The sequence below is a fragment of the Apaloderma vittatum genome, unplaced genomic scaffold, assembly GCF_000703405.1.
Source record: "Apaloderma vittatum isolate BGI_N311 unplaced genomic scaffold, ASM70340v1 scaffold38234, whole genome shotgun sequence".
In the NCBI taxonomy this organism is placed as follows: Eukaryota; Metazoa; Chordata; class Aves; order Trogoniformes; family Trogonidae; genus Apaloderma; species Apaloderma vittatum.
In genome coordinates this window covers 1-17525 of record NW_009713991.1, presented here as the reverse complement: position 1 = coordinate 17525, position 17525 = coordinate 1, and the positions used below count along the sequence as shown (strand labels likewise).

General features: G+C 37.8%; 1 protein-coding gene across 1 annotated transcript; it reads left to right on the top strand.

Annotated features, from left to right (window-relative positions):
• Positions 1-1809: 1809 nt before the first annotated feature.
• LOC104267338 (nuclear valosin-containing protein-like) lies at positions 1810-17397 on the top strand (the record flags this gene model as incomplete). Its single annotated transcript, XM_009868570.1, has 14 exons — positions 1810-1880; positions 3201-3253; positions 3343-3439; positions 4316-4370; positions 4899-5165; positions 6629-6755; positions 7032-7108; positions 7396-7530; positions 9155-9256; positions 11117-11234; positions 11706-11850; positions 13995-14253; positions 16536-16754; positions 17293-17397. Coding segments are annotated over exons 5-14 (1542 nt in total), but the record flags the coding sequence as incomplete, so codon positions are not given.
• Positions 17398-17525: the final 128 nt, after the last annotated feature.

Sequence of the window (17525 nt, the reverse complement as noted above, 5' to 3'; positions counted from 1 at the left end):
GCGAGCGCCGAAACGCGGGCTGGTCCCTCAGGGCTTCACATGGGCTCTGGGAAGGGCTTTGAAAAGGTCTCTTATTTTTTTCTCTTTTTCTGTTTCGTTTTTATTTTTCCTTTCTGATTTGTTACTTTCTTCCATCCTCATCAGTACTTCTGGTTACGAAGCTGGCCCCTCTTGGAACAGCAGCACAGGAGGTTCCTCACAAACATGAGGAAAAACCTTTTCCCTGTGAGGGTGGCAGAGCACTGGCACAGGCTGCCCAGGGAGGTTGTGGAGTCTCCTTCTCTGGAGACATTCAAAACCCGCCTGGACGCGTTCCTGTGTGACCTACTGTAGGTGATCCTGCTCTGGCAGGGGGGTTGGACTAGATGATCTTTGGAGGTCCCTTCCAACCCCTGACATTCTGTGATTCCAGCGAACCAGCCCGCACGCTGGGTAGGCACAGGCGAATTGGAAGTGTTTGCGTTTGGAAGCATGTAGGCTGATTGAATTAAATGAGCAAAGAAAGGGGGGAAAATGTGATTCATTCAGTAATACAGGTGTGGAAAGCAGGGAGGAGAGCAATTCCTTGCGGTGGTGTGTTAGATTTCACGAATATTTATGGTGACTTCACTAATTAATCACCCATTTTCCTGTGTCTGTGTGTAACTGTACCCTGCTTCTGTCTCCTTAAAATGTGAAAGGCTGCTTGAGGGAGCTTGATTATTTTCATTTACAAGATCACAGTAACTATGTCTTTGCTGTTCTGAAATGAAAGAGCCAGCTGGATTTGTGGTAGACTTAGTGTTTTCTGCAGGTCAATAGCAGCCAATGGGTGATGGGAAGCAGAGCATTAAAAAAAAAAAAATTGCTATTCAATTTTAAGGAATTGGATTGTTTTAAATAGAGATACTAATTTAAGTGAGATTTTGCAATTCTCCCTGCTGTGACATTTTTTATACCATGGGGAGATTGTCTTCTTTTTCTTTTTTTAAGAAGGAGGGGGCCAGTTAGCTCAGTCGGTTGAGCGCGGTGCTGAAAACACTGAGGCCACGGGTTTGATTCCTGCTCGATCCCCATGTGTTGCCTGATCTAGTTGAGCGGTGTCCCTGCCCATGACAGGGAGCTTGGATTAAATGATCTCTAAGGTCCCTTCCTGCCTAGGCCATTCTATGATTCTATGAATCCGCCATTACAGTACTGAAACTCCTTCTCTTTCCTAATTTGGAGAGTGGGAGAAGAAAGCAAGTGAAGTTCAGTTGTACCCAAAATTTAATACATTTTCCCCCACTTTCATATTTGTGGTTTAAAAATGCGTCAGATTAGCTGCTGTCAGGAAAAACAAAAAGGCTTGATAGAATTCACTTTCTTTTATGTACTTTTCTATAATATTCTTTGAAACATCTGGCAAAGATAAAGGGTCTTATTATGACAGTATCCCTACTAATTGATGAAGATTGTTTCATTTTTAAGGCAGGAGATCTAAACCAAAAGGTTAACTGAGAGAAGCCAAGAACTTTAGAAGGGTTGATCTTTGTTACTAAGTAAAAACAGTGGAGTTGCACCAGCAGAAGTCACTGAAGCACCAAAATGCAATACGCTGCTTTTTGTCCTGGGAGGTGTAGCTAGCTAGTTATCTGTGTCTTATAAGGCATTTCTCGCTTCATTGGGGAGTACTGTCTAGGGTGTTCCAAGGCTGTTCAAAGCTGTTTCTGGTTTTCCTTTTAACTTCTAAGAGGAGTAGATTTTGAAATAGACATGTTTGCTCTAGCTCTTCAGGTGAAGTGATTGACAAAGATTTTATTAACTGCTTAAAATTCTTCATTTCAGTATCTTGCTAGTAGTAAATGTGGCCAGTACGTTGACATTGGAATTCTAGCATCTGATTTGCAGAAAACCTACAGGTGAGCAAAGACTTCTGTTCTTATATTCTACATTAAAAATATGGAATGTATTTTTTTGTTATTTTGTATTTTTAATCACCATTTTAATTTTCATTATGTTAACTTCGTTACCAGCTGTTGAGCTTGATTGAAACAGTTTGCCCTGGGGCAGTGGTGGAGTTCCCGTCAGGTAGACACAGCACTTAGGGATATGGTTTAGTCGAGGACTTGTCAGTTTTAGGTTCATTTTTGGACTAGATGATCTTAAAGTTCTTTTCCAATCTAGGCAATTCCATGATTCTGTGAAACCATAAGATGATTTTCACTCCGATGTTTTCCTCTACCAGTATATCTAGTAACCTATATTTTACTAACGCGCTGGTATTGCAAGATCTAGTTATGGATTGTGGTTTTTTTGTTGTGTTTTGTTTGTTCATTTGTTTTGGTGTGTTTGGTTTTTTTTAATTAAACAGCTACAGGTGCATTACAGCATGTTGATCCTTAAAATATGAGGGAAAACAACATTTGAGGGCAGGCAGGTGGAGGAGATACAGGATTCAGTAAGACATTAGATCTTGCTCAGTGCTCAGCAGGACAGTCAGTCTTGCCTAATTATTTTTAAGCTGTTACATTTTTCTGGGTGGGGAGTGAGGTTGTGTTCCAGCAAATCATTGATGAATGCAGGGATTAATAAGATGCAGAAGTATAGTATTTTGTGTTTGCATGTTGTATTTATTTGTGCCTTGTCAGAGAAAGGTAGCCAAAATCCTTGCCTACGATGCTTACAGGCCTTGGGGTTTTGTTTTATTTTTCCTTTGTCAGCTATTGTGTCAAAGCAAAAAAGTAAAATACACCCTCAGTAAATCAAAGTAAACGGTTGATGATTTTTGTTTACATTTAAGGACGCTCATTGTGTTGGATTTTCTCATAGTGACCATTACTAATTAGCATAGTTATTCCTTGCTGGACTGTCCTTTCTAGACCATAGTCCTATGCCCATATGTTCTCGTTTGAATGAAAATCTAAAAAGCGGTTGCAAAATGGAATCCAGTGTGTTCATTTGTAAATTGCTGCTGCTTTATATGTACAGGTAAAGAGGATGACAATAATTTTTACTAAACATCCCTTTAGAGACCAGTCTAGTTTAGTAGTTTTGTTTCAACCCAGTGATTGAGCTATTCTAGGCTTAAGAAACAACAGCCACATTTTCATGTGGTAGTTTTTTAATAAGAACTTGGTAGAAGCTCAGATATAACTCCAATGTATTTTTTTCCACTGAGAGTGACAATATGTTGAGGGAAAAAGCAGTTGGTGTCACCTGTTTATTTTGTTTTCTTTCAGTGCAGAATATGGACGAAGAAAAAGAAACGCTTTTAGAATACAAGTTGAAAAAGGTAATTCTGTCGACATTATGTTTGAGACACCAATTTTTTTTTATTATGCTTTGGCTGTTTTCTTAACACATTTGAGCTTTTTCTTTCAGTGTTTGGAATAATCAGTAATGAAAAAGAACGTGAAGATTTAGCGGTTTTAGAAGCTAAACATGTGGCAAAAAGAGCGAGACAGCAAGAGAAAAATGAGTAAGAAGAATTTTTACTATGAGGTTACTTTAATAATGCCATTAATATTATAATTTATTTATAGAATTTTCTTTCTTTATTAAATTTTAATAGTTTTGAGCTTACAGGTAGATCTTTGATGTCCCATGTGCTAATCTTCATCAGAAGCTACCTGGAGTTAATGAAGGACGTTTTTTTTCCCCTGAAAATAAGCAGATACTGGAGCCAATCATGATTTCTCTGTTACGGGGAACATACAGCCCTGAACCGGGTGATATCCTTGGAGCGTCCTTCATAGTTTTCTGCATAAGACTGCAGTTGTCATGCAATTCAGTCCCTTTATTTTGTTCTTAATCGTTCTTCGATTTGAGAGATATCTGAATCTGAGAGAGAAGACTGCAAGACAGGCTCTTCAGAGTAAATCATCACGGGATGTGAGATAGGAATTGAGGTTTCCTGACACCTAACCCCGTCCACAGTCTCATGGCTCTTTCTGGTGTCTCTGACCGGTGACAGACATTAAGGGTCTCACGGGACAATTAGGACATCGATGTCAGAAGGACTAGTCCAGCTCAGCTGTGGTTTGGTCCTGCTTCCGCTGGTGATTGTGTGATCTCTTGCCAACCTGAATCAGATTGATCCTACATAAATTTTTTTTAAGACTGTCTTTCAGCTGGGTTGCCAAGGTGACCACAGACATGAAAAGGATGCATTTTTTAACTCTTTGTAGTAGTAAATTTAGAGCTTGTGAGTCAGAAAGTTTTCTCTAGTCTTAGGCTACATATCATGGCTGTGGGAAACCACATTGTGGAGATTGTGTTTATTTTGTTTTCTGTGTGTCTCTCTTGTGGTTGTGCTCTGATACATGAATAGTTTTTGTCTTCCTTCTATGGAAAGGACTCCAGGAAGTGCCACAGATGGCTCTGATTCTGATGATTATCCAGAAGATCTAGTAAGTTGTGTTTTATTATGATTGCATTTGCATAACATGTGGTTCTCTGCTATGAAATTGTGACGCACTTGGAGAGTTTAAAAGTGGAGATGAAGATGAGATATAGTCAGAGTTGGAAATTCTGAAAATCTGTAGAGCTAAAAGGAGGCAATTTTCTGAAGAAAAAGGAGGAACCTGTGGTGGGGAATCACTTTTGAAGAAGGCACTTGGGGGGCCTGGAAGAATTGGCTGTCAAATGAAACGACTGAAGCAACTGACGTATCTGACTATTACTGAAAGAGACAACTGTCAGTTAACAGGGGTTATTTCAACATAAATTGCAAAGGCTGCTGCCTCTTCCACCAGCAGGTGTAGTTTTATATGCAGTTATTTGATTTGCAGATGAGTGGGTTGGCAGATGCGTGACTGTTCTCTCCAGCAGAGATAATGCTAAATTATATTTATGAAATACTTTTCGTTATCCTCTTAATGTAAGTAATCCAAGTTTATAACCTGTATGTGTTCCTTTTAAAATACTTGCATCTGCAGTCTACAAATCACATGAACAGTTCCCTGCTGAGCTTGTACAAGAAAGCAAATCCCGATTCCGTTCCAACCACTCCAAAAAATGAACCAGTGGAAACTCCTCCTCCTGTGCGAACAGCACCTCAGACAAGCACCCTCTCACCAGGAGCAAGAGCTGAAACTCGCATCTCTGAAGGTGGCTGGTTCATTGATAAAACTCCATGTGGAAAAGATTTTTTCATTGACCTTTCTGAGGACGGAGAAGGAGATGAAAAGAAACCAATTTCTGAGGTATTCTGTTCTACAAAACCAGTGTGATTTAAGTAGCGAGTATGAATATCATTTCCTATGGAATCTGACAGGCTTTTGAAGGGTGATACTAATACCAAAAGGTCTGCCTGTCTTTGTCTCTGGATTTTTAAAATACATTATTTTTATTACAAACACGTATGATGTGTTTAAAGATGGTGAACATGTTAAATAGAAAGGGAAGATTGGCTTAAGCCCAGTGAAGTACTTGGTTTTAGTTTAGTTTCTGAAGAAGGAAGGGCTTAGCCCAGTGTTCTGCTGTATCAGAAGTGATTTTTGAATCTTCTGACCCATTTCAAGCTGGTTTGTATGGGAGGTAAGAAGTCAAAAAATTCTGAATTTTCTCCACATTTTTTAAGGCAAATGTAGTGCTCAGTACCAGAGAGACCCAGATTAGTGCCTATAAGGAGAGAAACATAGTTGTGGCTTAGCTGTTGTATATTGCATTTGCCAGTGATCAGCCTAACTAGTCAGGAAGCATGTGGCTTGTAGCCACGACGTATAGTTTCCCTTAGCCAGTGGTTAAGTCTTAGCAAGTCTGGGGAAAGCTAAAGTTTTTTGGATGGACTAGTGCTGAGGAAGTTGAAAGGAAACTACGTTGGTTATAAAGCAATGAAAAAATAGGTCCTGCTCTCCATCAAGGTATACTGCCCCCTTTGTGATCCCCTCCTCCCCTCAGGTTGTGTTTTCTTTCTTATTTAGAAAAAAAAGCCATTGACAGATTTCAATTTATGTATTAGAAACATTTACACTGTTTGGCTGAGCAGACATTTTGGCAGGATGCTCTTTTTTTATGTGAAGGAGGGAACTGCATTTATATCTACCTTTCTAATTATGCAGAATTCTTACTGAATAGGCCGATTTAATAAATCATCCCTTTATTCCTGGTAGTATTGCACCCTCTTATATAGAGAAATTGAATAAAAGGGAAATCCTAAAATTGTGAAATGTTTGCAATAATATATTCTAAAAAGAAAAAACAAGCAACTTTCATAATTGAAGCTCTTATTTATTTTCTCTTGTACTAGTCATTTTCTTACATGCAGTTAACTTGTTGTCAGCACTGAATAATTTCTTACAGCTACTCATAATGATGATTCTGCTCACTGTTTACTAGTAGTAAAAATTGTTTCCATTTTAGTAAATATGTTAATACAATACCCTGAAGTGATATGCAAATAACTGGTGTCTGGTTTGGGTTTTTTTGGGGGCATTGTTTGTGGAGCTTTTGTGTATAAGTATGTACGCTCAGCAAAAAAGATGATTCCTGAGTTAAAAAAAGGATTTCCTACAAAAAAAAGGTGTTGCATACCTTCCATGCTTGTCTTCATTCATGTAACATGCGTAAGTTAACAAAATTCATGTCTATGATGCTTATTTTAAGTATTTGCAGAAATTCACTGACTTGGAAATAGTGTGTATATGTTTCTGGTTTTATGCCCTAGAAATCAACAGAATTTTCTGTCTTGGAAAGTGAAAGAAAGAAGACAAAGGCTAAGAGAACAAAAAGAAAAAAAGAAGAATTTACAGATGTAGGTGGAGAAATTAATTCCATCTTACTTAAAGGGAAAGGTGAGAAGTTTGTGAGTTTTTTGGGTGGGGCTGCTCCAAACAAAGAGATGGTATTTGACTGTGGAATCTGTTACCAGATAAGTGTTTTCTGTGGTATAGAAAAGAAATTTAGGCTTATTGCTGTACTGAAAAAATATTCCAGTCCTGTGCCTACTACTAAAAAATAATAATACTCCACGTACTTGGTTAATTGCATAGGCTGAGTCTTTTATTGTTCGGTGTTAGCAACTATTATTATGCCGTGTCTAAATTTGCATGACGTTTCCTCCGTAACAGTTAGAAGAAAGGGACCAGAGCTTTACCACCCTTCAGTGAAGTTTGAGGATGTAGGAGGCAATGATGAAACTTTAAAGGTTAGTTAAAATTTAATTTGTGGGATGCCGAATGCACTGAATAAAATGTCACATAAAAAATGACAAAGAAGAAATCTGGCAGAATTCATCTGCATGGCACCCAGGGTAGCTGCTTATACCAACAGCAACAACGTTTTGTTTGGTTTTTCCCTTTGATTCTTTCTGAAAGCAGTCACTGAAGTTACCTCAGTAAACAGAATTTGCTTTATTTTGGCCTGTCCATAATATTAACAAAGTGTAACACTAATTTCTGCAATTTACACAGAGGTCTCTCTTGTTTTTAACAGGAAATATGCAAGATGCTCATTCATGTCCGTCACCCTGAAGTCTATAACCACTTAGGCGTGGTTCCGCCTCGCGGTTTTCTTTTGCATGGACCACCAGGATGTGGAAAGACACTGCTCGCACAGGCAATTGCTGGGGTGAGAGAACTTTACAGAGGTTTGAATTTGCAGTTTTTTCTAAGTTATATTTACAGAGGAAAAGAACCTAATCTTTCTTCATGACAGACTAGATCTTTTTTTTTTTAATCTCTTTTCTCTCCTTCCTATCTTAGTCTAAAATTATATTCTTCTTCACTTCATTTGTTTGAATTCCATCTGGATTTGTACTTGATAGGACCTCATATATGAAGAGGGGACATAGCAAGGGCATAGTGACAGGCTTTTATGTTTGGCTTGGTTGTTTTGAGACATTCCCAGGACAGCAGTATGACATGGATATTGAGGCAGCTGTACATGGTAGATACTTCTGGTTAAATTTACCATAGTGTTTTAAGTCCGCAGTCAACCTTACCATCTTTTATGAGGCATTACGTTGATTCTTTTGGGTGGCATCCGTTAAAAACGGTGATTTCTGAATTCCAGAATTGGATATTGCCTTGCCTGTGTCAAATGAATGATTTCAGGACGTACAACATTGTTGCTGCTCATAGTTTGTTGTGTGATGAGGTTGCTGTGCTGTTTTGAATATAAATCTAGGGGTTATTTAGGGCTCTTCAGCAATAGCCACGGACATTTCTTTTCCTTTAATATAGTTGTTACTTAAACATGGGCACATGTAAATCATGAACTTTTGTAGTGTGGATTTTATCTTTGGAAGAAAATACTGATGTTTATTCCTTAAACATTGGTTTCAAATTCAAATTTCAAATGTTATTTCAAATGTTGTAATTAAAAAGATTTGGGTTTTTCTCTTTTTAATGCCTTACTGTGAAAAGATACCCATTGGATGAATCTGTGATGTTTAACACTTCAGTGGGTATTTTTGTCCTGGAAGGGTGCTAAATTTGGAGAGAGAAACAAAGACAAGTTTAATGACTACTTCTCAAATAATTTTTCTTAAGTAAGACTTTTTTTTTTTCTTAAGTAAGATATAAGTACTGCTGTGTAAGGCAAATTATCTCCTGCAAGGCCCAGGTGGTGCCTCTGGTGACCTTGATTTGTAAAAATTAGGATTATTTTTTTAAAATATGTAATTCAAAGAGCTTAAAATAGGCTGCAACTATCTGTAACACTACTGTGCTACAGTCTATCAAAGTTACAATTTTATTTATTTGATTTTAATAGCAAAAAAACCTGAACATGAGCTTTGCAGGTATCTTATTGTACAATCCTGCTCAGATATTTCTGGAGTAAGACTAAAGGAACCAAACCTGGTGGGGATCTCTTCCACCCTGCTAAGCAATGCTTTGCAGATGCAAATAAACAATTTTTTTTGAGAAGGGAGACAGGCATGAACTGAACTGTGTGCATTGTGAAGGGCTGAGTTGGAGGCCAAGGTGCAAAGCTATCTGACAGTGCAGTTGTTCTCGGACTAAATTAGGGAAACGTGTTTTCTGTATCCATTTCTCTTCACTTGGCCAAATGGCTCAGACTCGTTTTAGATTGGAGGATGATACTCATCTCTTTTTTTTTTTTTAAAGCAACTCAAGACTTACTCTTGATTATGAAATCTTTGCGTGTGTATTGGAAAATATTTGTCCTCTGGGACAGCCGATGTTTCTAACCTCTGGACATACTGTACAATGTTCCTTCTCTCTTTCAGGAACTTGAGCTCCCATTGCTGAAAGTTGCAGCAACAGAGATGGTGTCTGGTGTGTCAGGGGAGTCTGAGCAGAAACTGAGAGAATTGTTTGAGCAGGCCGTGGTGAGACACCCGTTTGTCTTTTTCTTTGTAAAGATTCATACTTTGTTTGTGTAGTTTGAATTGGAGTGAATATTAGTGAGTGAATCTTTATACTGCTGCACACAAGTCGTAGTGTCTCCCCCTTCTGTGACCCGAATTCCATTGTGCTGTCGTGCTTTCACAGAGCACAAAGATCACTGCTCTGAAGTCTTGACAAAGGATCGTATCAATGTAAAGAGAGCAACAGAAATAAATTACCTTTTTGGAGCTGCTTGGCTTCATATATAAAAGTAAAAAAAAGATGTCAGAGAAATTCACTGTGTGTTTTCAAGGTGACTTTTATGCTGGTTTCATGTAGCTTGGAATTTGACTGAATGTGAGAGACTTAAGCCTTTGGGGGTTTAGGCATAAAGTAAGAAGTTTGGGACAAATACAGCAGGAGTAGGAGTCATGTTACAGTCAAAGTCTTGCTTTGATGCAACTTCCAGACTTAGTAAGAAGCAAAGAGAAACAGATTAAATAATTTTAAACAAATGCAGATTTATTTATTTTTTTAGCATGTGGCTAATGTTTGTTTCATGAGGACAGCTTTCTCTTCCTGACTTCTGGGAGTGTTACGATTTTCCAAATTTATTCCGTTTTTCTACTCCCTGCCACAACTGCATATAGGTGTTTAGAGCACATTCCTATAAAAAAAGAGAATGCTAAACAGGACAAAAATATTGATTGTGAAGCTGTTAGATTATTATGTTTCAGTTCATACTACATTTTAATTTTAGAAAGCCTTGTTAAGATATTGTTTAGAATAAAACTAAGTGATCACCCAGAGTTTTTGGAAGTTATGTATCTTTTGTATATATAGGGATTAAGGGGAGATTGCTATAAAAGTTATTTTATAAGAAATTAAAAGTATTGCATTAGAAATGTTTAAAATCTTACGACTTTATTACAGTCTCTCACATTCACTTATATAGCTTTTCCACTTAGTTTTTGTACAAATTTTTGTGCAGGTTAAAAAGACCTACTTCCACTTTGTGGAAGTGCTGTGGAATCTTTATAGCTTAGTTGCATTTTTTTCCTGGTGTCAGATAGCAGAAAAGTGAATGACGACTAGATGGCGCAGTTGCTACCTGATAACACAATGCGTGCGTTTTAAAATACTGTATTTTTATATGGGACTTTTTTGAAGATGATTCTAGTGTTTTTCCTTAGTATTCCCTTACACCACTAGTGCTTTTTGAGAATAGTAAAAATCCTATGTCAGTTAAACGCTGTTCTTTTCTATTACTAGTTATTATTCTATAATGGTGTTGACTTTTTATGAACCTGAAGTAGGTGGAATTTTAGAACGCTTGTAGAAGTTACTCATTGCTCATCTTTACTCTTTGAACATGTCAGACTCTGTAGTAATCTTGAAGTTGGCAGATCATTTTTCATGATCACCTCCTACTCCTTTTGTTTCATTACGTGTGTCAGTAATGTTAGCTTTTGAAATGCCAGAGCTCTAATGTTACTATCAAAAGAAACAGAAAAACAAACTGAATTTTTCTTGTCTGGTTTTCTTTTTTGGACTTAAGCAAGTAAGCAGTCACAATGGAATATTTCTGAAAAGCATAAGTCAACACAGAGGTACACTTAAATTTTAAACAATATGTAGAGACATTTTGAATTTCATGCCTTAATTGTTTCATAGCCTGAGCTCAGTTTCATAGTCAAGTGACTCTCTGAGTAGTCAGTAAGAATAAAAGAATTGTTCCAGGTCAAGCTGATTGTGTAGCAAACTTACGGTAATATGTACAGAATAGAGGGTCTGAAAACTTTCTTTCTCTTGTAATACACTGTCAGCTTAATTTTGTAATTACTAATATTTCTTGTTCCTAGTCCAGTGCACCATGTGTCCTTTTCATTGATGAGATTGATGCGATCACCCCAAAAAGAGAAGTTGCATCGAAGGACATGGAGCGGAGAATTGTTGCTCAGTTCCTAACTTGTATGGATGGTCAGTTTCAGGAACATCTGTACTAAGCTAAAATTTATGGTTGTCAGGCTCACTATCTGCTTTCCTTCAGTAGTGACTCGTGATTACTTTGGCGGAGATAGTGGTAATAATTTTTCGTATTTTGACACAGTTTACCTGGGCAGTGGTGAGAAGATTCTAATAAATTTGAGGGGATTTTACTACATTATTTTCACGGTGGCCTGTACGATGTTATGTAAGCCTGTCTGCTGCATACCAGAGAGAATGTGTCAGATGTCATTTGAAATGCTTATTTTTGCTCAATTGTGCAAAGTGCCATTTCTAGGTAGAACAGATAAGAGTGAACAGCAATTCAGTATGGCTGTTTAGTTTATCTCTGCTGTTCTGAGTGTTATTGTGTGCTGCAGAAACAGAGTCCCGTAGATATCGGAGCAAAGTTGAGACGGTGAGCATGAGTGCTAACTTCCTTCCTTCCTTCCTTCCTTCCTTTAGACTTGAATAACGTGGCTGCCACTACCCAGGTCCTTGTTATTGGAGCAACTAACAGACCTGACTCTCTGGACCCCGCGCTGAGGCGAGCTGGGCGGTTCGATCGAGAAATTTGTTTAGGGATCCCAGATGAAGCAGCAAGAGAAAAGTATGTGCTGTGAAGCTTAAGCTTCTCTTTTGACTAATTAATAAATAAGGAAATAATGTGTATGTTAACATGCAGATTAAGGGGAAGTACTTTATTGTGTTCAGTCCTATTTGCACCTATATACACCTGTGGATCAGCACACACTGAAAAGTGCAGAAGACATGAAGTGTGCATCTGTTCTTTGTCTACATATGGAGCTGTGTCTACACTTGGGCTGCGTTTCTTTCTTATGTGTGGGTCTGCGTTATGTTAATGAATTTTCAGGTGCTTAACAGTATAGGTGATGGAATTAAATATGTTTTTTCTGTTGTTCAGGAAGTTAACATTCTGTCTTTGCTTCTCCCTCTGTAACTATTACATTAGGAACATAAATTAAGTATAGCCCACTTGTTAGTCCTCTCAAACGCATACCTTAAACAACAGGCTTAGATCCTTCCATTCCTCATGGAAATATGCCAGTCCAGACATTAAGTTCAGCTGCAGTCATCCTGGTTTGTGTAACTGTCCCTTTTTACTCCAAAGATCTGTGACTGCCAGACTAGATTAAATAGATAGATAGATATGTATATTCACTTCTTTAATTAAAAAGGAACTGCTACTCATTTCCACAACGGCAGAAAACACAGGAAGCATGAAAACATCTCTGGCTTATTTTGTTCTGGGAAGGAAAGGAAGGCTAAAGGATTAAGTTCTTTTTAGCTCAATCTTATTTCTAGGTTGAAAAAACCAAAGTATTCTCCTTGCAGTGTTGCTCACTGTGTGTAGTCAGCACTAATGGCCATTATTCCATCTTTTGTCTGTCCCCCCTTCTTTTTCCTCTCCACTTTTTTTGTTTTCCTCCACATGTGTAGCACTATAGTAATTATGTTCCTCTTGGCTGTGAGGAAAACATGCAAGTGGTTAGAGGTAGAACTAAAGAGTTGACTGATGAGAGTTCTGTTTCTATCATACTTCTTAGTTCATGTTAGAAATATGGTATTCCCAGAAATAGCACACTTTCAAAGGATAGGAGTTATGAATCATTTGATAACTCATTCTTTTCATAACTTTTCTATAGTTACATTAGTTGATCTGAAAATAATTTAAACTAGTTTTCATTTGAACTAGAAAGTATATTAATGATCTTCACTTCCTTGGTTTGTGCTGCCTCTTTAAAATATTTTAAAATATTGTTCCAATGAAGTGATGTTTTGCTGTTTTAAACAACTTGATTTGATCCCTCTGCTTAGAGTCTTTAGTGCCAGTATTTGTGTGGTGGCATTGACTTTTGGTTTGGTTTTTTTTTGACTATTCATATAGTTTTCAGTTATCCTTGGCTTAGAAAAACAGCAGGAAGTCTTGGAGGTACTTGAAGATAATTTTTAAAGCTTTATCCTTGATACTGAGGGAAAATACTCCCATCAAAAAAGTGTGAAGCGTAGCACTTCAGTGTTGGTTACATAGATCTGTTTTGTGTTAGTGGTGGAACTAGATAGGTAGGTGTAACTTTAGCTTTGGAATGAGGACAGGGTAGCACACAAGGTGTGCACAGAAGCTGTGTGTTGCCTGTTGGAGATTTTGCTGGGGCCTAAGGAAATACTTGTAGCTGTATTCCACTGACAGTGGTAGGGGAAAGATACTGAAGATTAAAAGACAGAGCACTTCTCACAGTCTGGTTTCACTTGCTCCTTGCAGAATAGTTTGTTGTGAACGTTCTTCAATAAATAAGTAAAAGTGGGATGGAACAGACAGTGCACACCAGGTGGTTAGGAATGCAAAATTAAATATCTCAGTGGATAACCTGTGTGCATCTCCATGGTACACACTGAGATCTGCTCTGTCAATTTTGAATCATAAACAAAGGTTTAAAGAATCTACAGTATTTAGAATCACTGAAACTAGCTTTTACCCACTGATTGATATTGCCTGGTTGATGATGTTGATTCTCATTTAAGAACTGAAAGGAAAGGGATAGTGTAGTTTTGTGGGTTTCAGTGTTGGTTACTTCCTAGTTGAGCGAAAACTCTTCCCACTCTACTACTACAGTTCATGTGGACTGAAAGAAACCTTAAATCAGTGCAGTTTGTTTTAATATGAAAATTAAAAAAAAAAAAAGCCACAGCTTCATCTTTATTTTGTTGTTCTTTTTCTCCCTACTTGATCAGAATTCTTCGGACTTTGTGTCGAAAACTTAAGCTTCCGGAGTCCTTTGAATTTCACCATTTAGCACGACTGACTCCGGGTTATGTAGGTGCTGATCTAATGGCACTTTGTCGTGAGGCAGCTATGTGCACAGTGAACAGGGTCCTGATAAAGTCTGAGAAGCAGAAAAGGAAGCACATACACGCTGGAGGAAACACAGCTGGAGAAGACATGGGAGTAGGAGCAGACATCCTGGTGGAAGAGGATACCATACAACTGGAAGTTCCTCCTAAGGTATTTGTTCCTTGAGGCATGTGCCTCTAATATCTTAAGAATTGAGCCATTTTACAGTTGTGAAAGTCATTGCTCATAAATCCTTAAACATCCATGGCCCTTGTAATTAATTAAATGTAGATTTAGAAATATCAGCTCTCAAGCCAGAAGCTTATTTCCTAATGACCCATTTAATGAGTCTAAATAAGTGGCTCCCAAAACCCACACTTTCTAAATATTGTGTTAATGTTTTATACAAGGTGTGGGGTTTTTTTCCTTGGCTTTTTTGTTGTGTTGTTTTGTCTTCTAGCAGCCCAGAGATTAAAATAATGGCTGTATCTCTCTTCAAAAATAAGACTGTAAGAGAACTTTAAGAATCTCAGAGTTTCACTGAGTTTTCAGCAAGCTTCTTGCTGTGCACTTAGTGAAATATCTTATTATGATGCCTGGGGCTCTTTCCTGAGCTGGTGTTGTTACAGTTAGCCCAAGTCTAAAGTATTCATCCGGCCTACATTTTCCCCCCAGCTATTGGATTGCTTGGGGTATATCACACGTGGTGTCTAGTGTCTCTAGCAAGTTTGAGGAAGAGGTACCTATCCAGTAGAAAAGTTGGATTAGCGGTGGCACTTGAGCTGCAGAGAAAGTATCTGTTAATGTGCAGTTCAGCTGTAACTCTGTTGCAGAAAAGAGTGTTTTCAGCATCTGAATTATTCTATGGCCCAAGTAAAGTGCTGTGGTCAGTGAACCAGAACATCTTTGTATAGAAAATCTTGGCCCTGCTTCTCAAAATTCAAAGGGTGTATGTGCCTTCATTATGTGTAAGTTTCCTAAAGATTTGTCTGGAGAAGTAAAACAAAGTGTTTTTAAATCCGCGTAGTACTCAGATTCTGGTTTTAGAAGGACTGTCAAAGAAAACTGTTTTCGTAATTAACAAAAAACAGCGTAAAAAGCTGTAGTAAGCCTTTGTGTTAGAGTAACATAATCCTACGGCATACCTCCCGGTGTTTCCTGGGGCCTCATGTAGCCAAGAGAAAGCGGGGAGGGGCAGGTAGTTGTGGCTTTTATCAACATCACCACGATCAAAGGGGTTATTGAGGATGAGGAAGTCTAATCCTAACAGAGCTGTGTTTTGATAGCTGGCAGGAGGTTGACACAGTCTAATACAGGGTATTGTCATTAAAACCCTTGTATTATGTTTATAATGGAAAAATAAACATACAAAACCTTTAAAAATCATTCACACAATTCAAGTAAACAAACCCAGTGGTCTCGTCTATTTCAGAGCTTCTCTTAATGGTTCTGTTAAAGAGAGGAGGGAGGATTTGAAAGGAGTATCAGGCACTGTAAAAACTACTATTTGTTTGTGGTCATTTCCAAAACTATCTTAGTAGAAACAGATTGGAAACGATACTTTTCCCACATAACAGTTGTAGGAAAAATGTGGAAGCTTAACAAAGTTTTTAGAATTAGTTTTTTGTCTCCATCTTATAATGAAAATCCTAGTATAGTTTTACTTGTGGTGCTTTGACAACTGAGTTTCCGTATTAGAACTGGGATGTATTTATTCTGTGAAGGTAAAAGGTTCTTTGATCGAGTATTTTCTCAGATAGTTTCTCCAGCAAGGAACTGATTGAGAAAATTGGAATGTACGCACTTGAGGCACTGTGGTCTGCAAGATGGGATAGTATTGAAAAACATCACCCTGTCTCTCTATTCTGTTTGCCCAGACTTTATCAGGGCCTAGTTACAAAACTAGGTCTAATCAGCCTGAGGAAATTGAAATCAGATTATGTTAATTAAAAGTGTACAATCTAAAATTATGTTGAGAGTTTTAAAGGTTTATATGTAACAATGTTTTGCAAATTGTTGAAGTCCTACTTTTCAGCAGAGTTGTTTACTTTCTCTTGAGCAGTTAAAAACAGAACTAACACATAATAATTAATACACATTTTTGAAATTTATGCATGAAAAGGACTTCTAATCAGTGTGGGAGAAGCAGTAGAAGAATTTGAAGACAAAATAAATGTGTTACCTCTGTTTCTGCAGTATCTAAATCAAGATTGTAGTCTGTTAGCTCAGTGCTTTCACAAGTGTTAAATTTTTTTCCTGCAACATTTCTATAATGAATGTTAATTTTTAATATTATTTTACGTGGTTTATTGCTTTGTAGTAGCTAACATAACAGTTGAAGTATTGCTTTGAAGTATTGCTTTGAAAAACCCCTCAATAAATTGTTCTTAAAATCTAATCTAGTGCATAATCTTTTTCTCTCCCTTTCTACGCACCCTAAGGATGAGTTATGGAGACTTTTGGATTTGCTGAAGAAGCAAGACCCCTTGCCTGAGGAGCAGCTGCAGAAGCTGTGCATTGAGATGAATGATTTCATTGTTGCGCTGTCATCGGTGCAGCCCTCTGCCAAGAGAGAAGGCTTTGTCACAATTCCTGACGTGACGTGGGCAGATATTGGAGCCCTGGAGGATGTTCGAGAGGAGCTGACTATGGCAATATTGGTACATATTAACCTTACTTTCAAAGGCTTTTTGGACTTGCCCCTATACAAGAAATAAACCTATGCTTGTTGGATTTTTTTAATATTTATTCAAGGTGTAATGTACTGCCTGTGAGTTCAAACATGCTGCAAAATATAAATTTTGCAACATCTTCATTTAAAATAGTCAGACTTCTATAATTTGCTTTCAAGATTGTTATAAGTCTGGTACTTGTATTTAATTTTTTCTTTACTGTATTCATGCTTTCAGTTTTAAATGTGTTCATTACTGCTGGATCTAAAATATTGTAAAAGTTCTGTAGCAATAACCTCACACAACTACCACAGTGGAGACTACTTTGCCTCTGAATGGTGGTAGTTCTCCCATTTTGGGGTACTTAGCAGGGCAAGATAAGAAGATATTGATCGACTGTTTATTCTTTTAGCCTGTAAAGAATTGGAATAAAGAACTTGCTTAGGAATGATTTTTCATCCAACTGTAACTGAAAAGTTTCATGTTTGTTTTTTGTCACAGATAACAACGATAATTTCTTTTTTAGGCACCTGTGCGAAACCCAGAGCAGTTTAAAGCTCTGGGTTTGACTACTCCAGCTGGTGTCTTGCTTGCAGGGCCGCCTGGATGTGGCAAGACACTGTTAGCTAAGGTAATACTTTTTCTAAACATGTTTAAATATGCTGCAGAATCTTCTTGAAGTGGATGCTTTTGTAGGAGCAACTGAGTCTGCACGACACTGCCCGAAGTTGGGCCTCCTCAGGGATCTCCTTGGCAGGA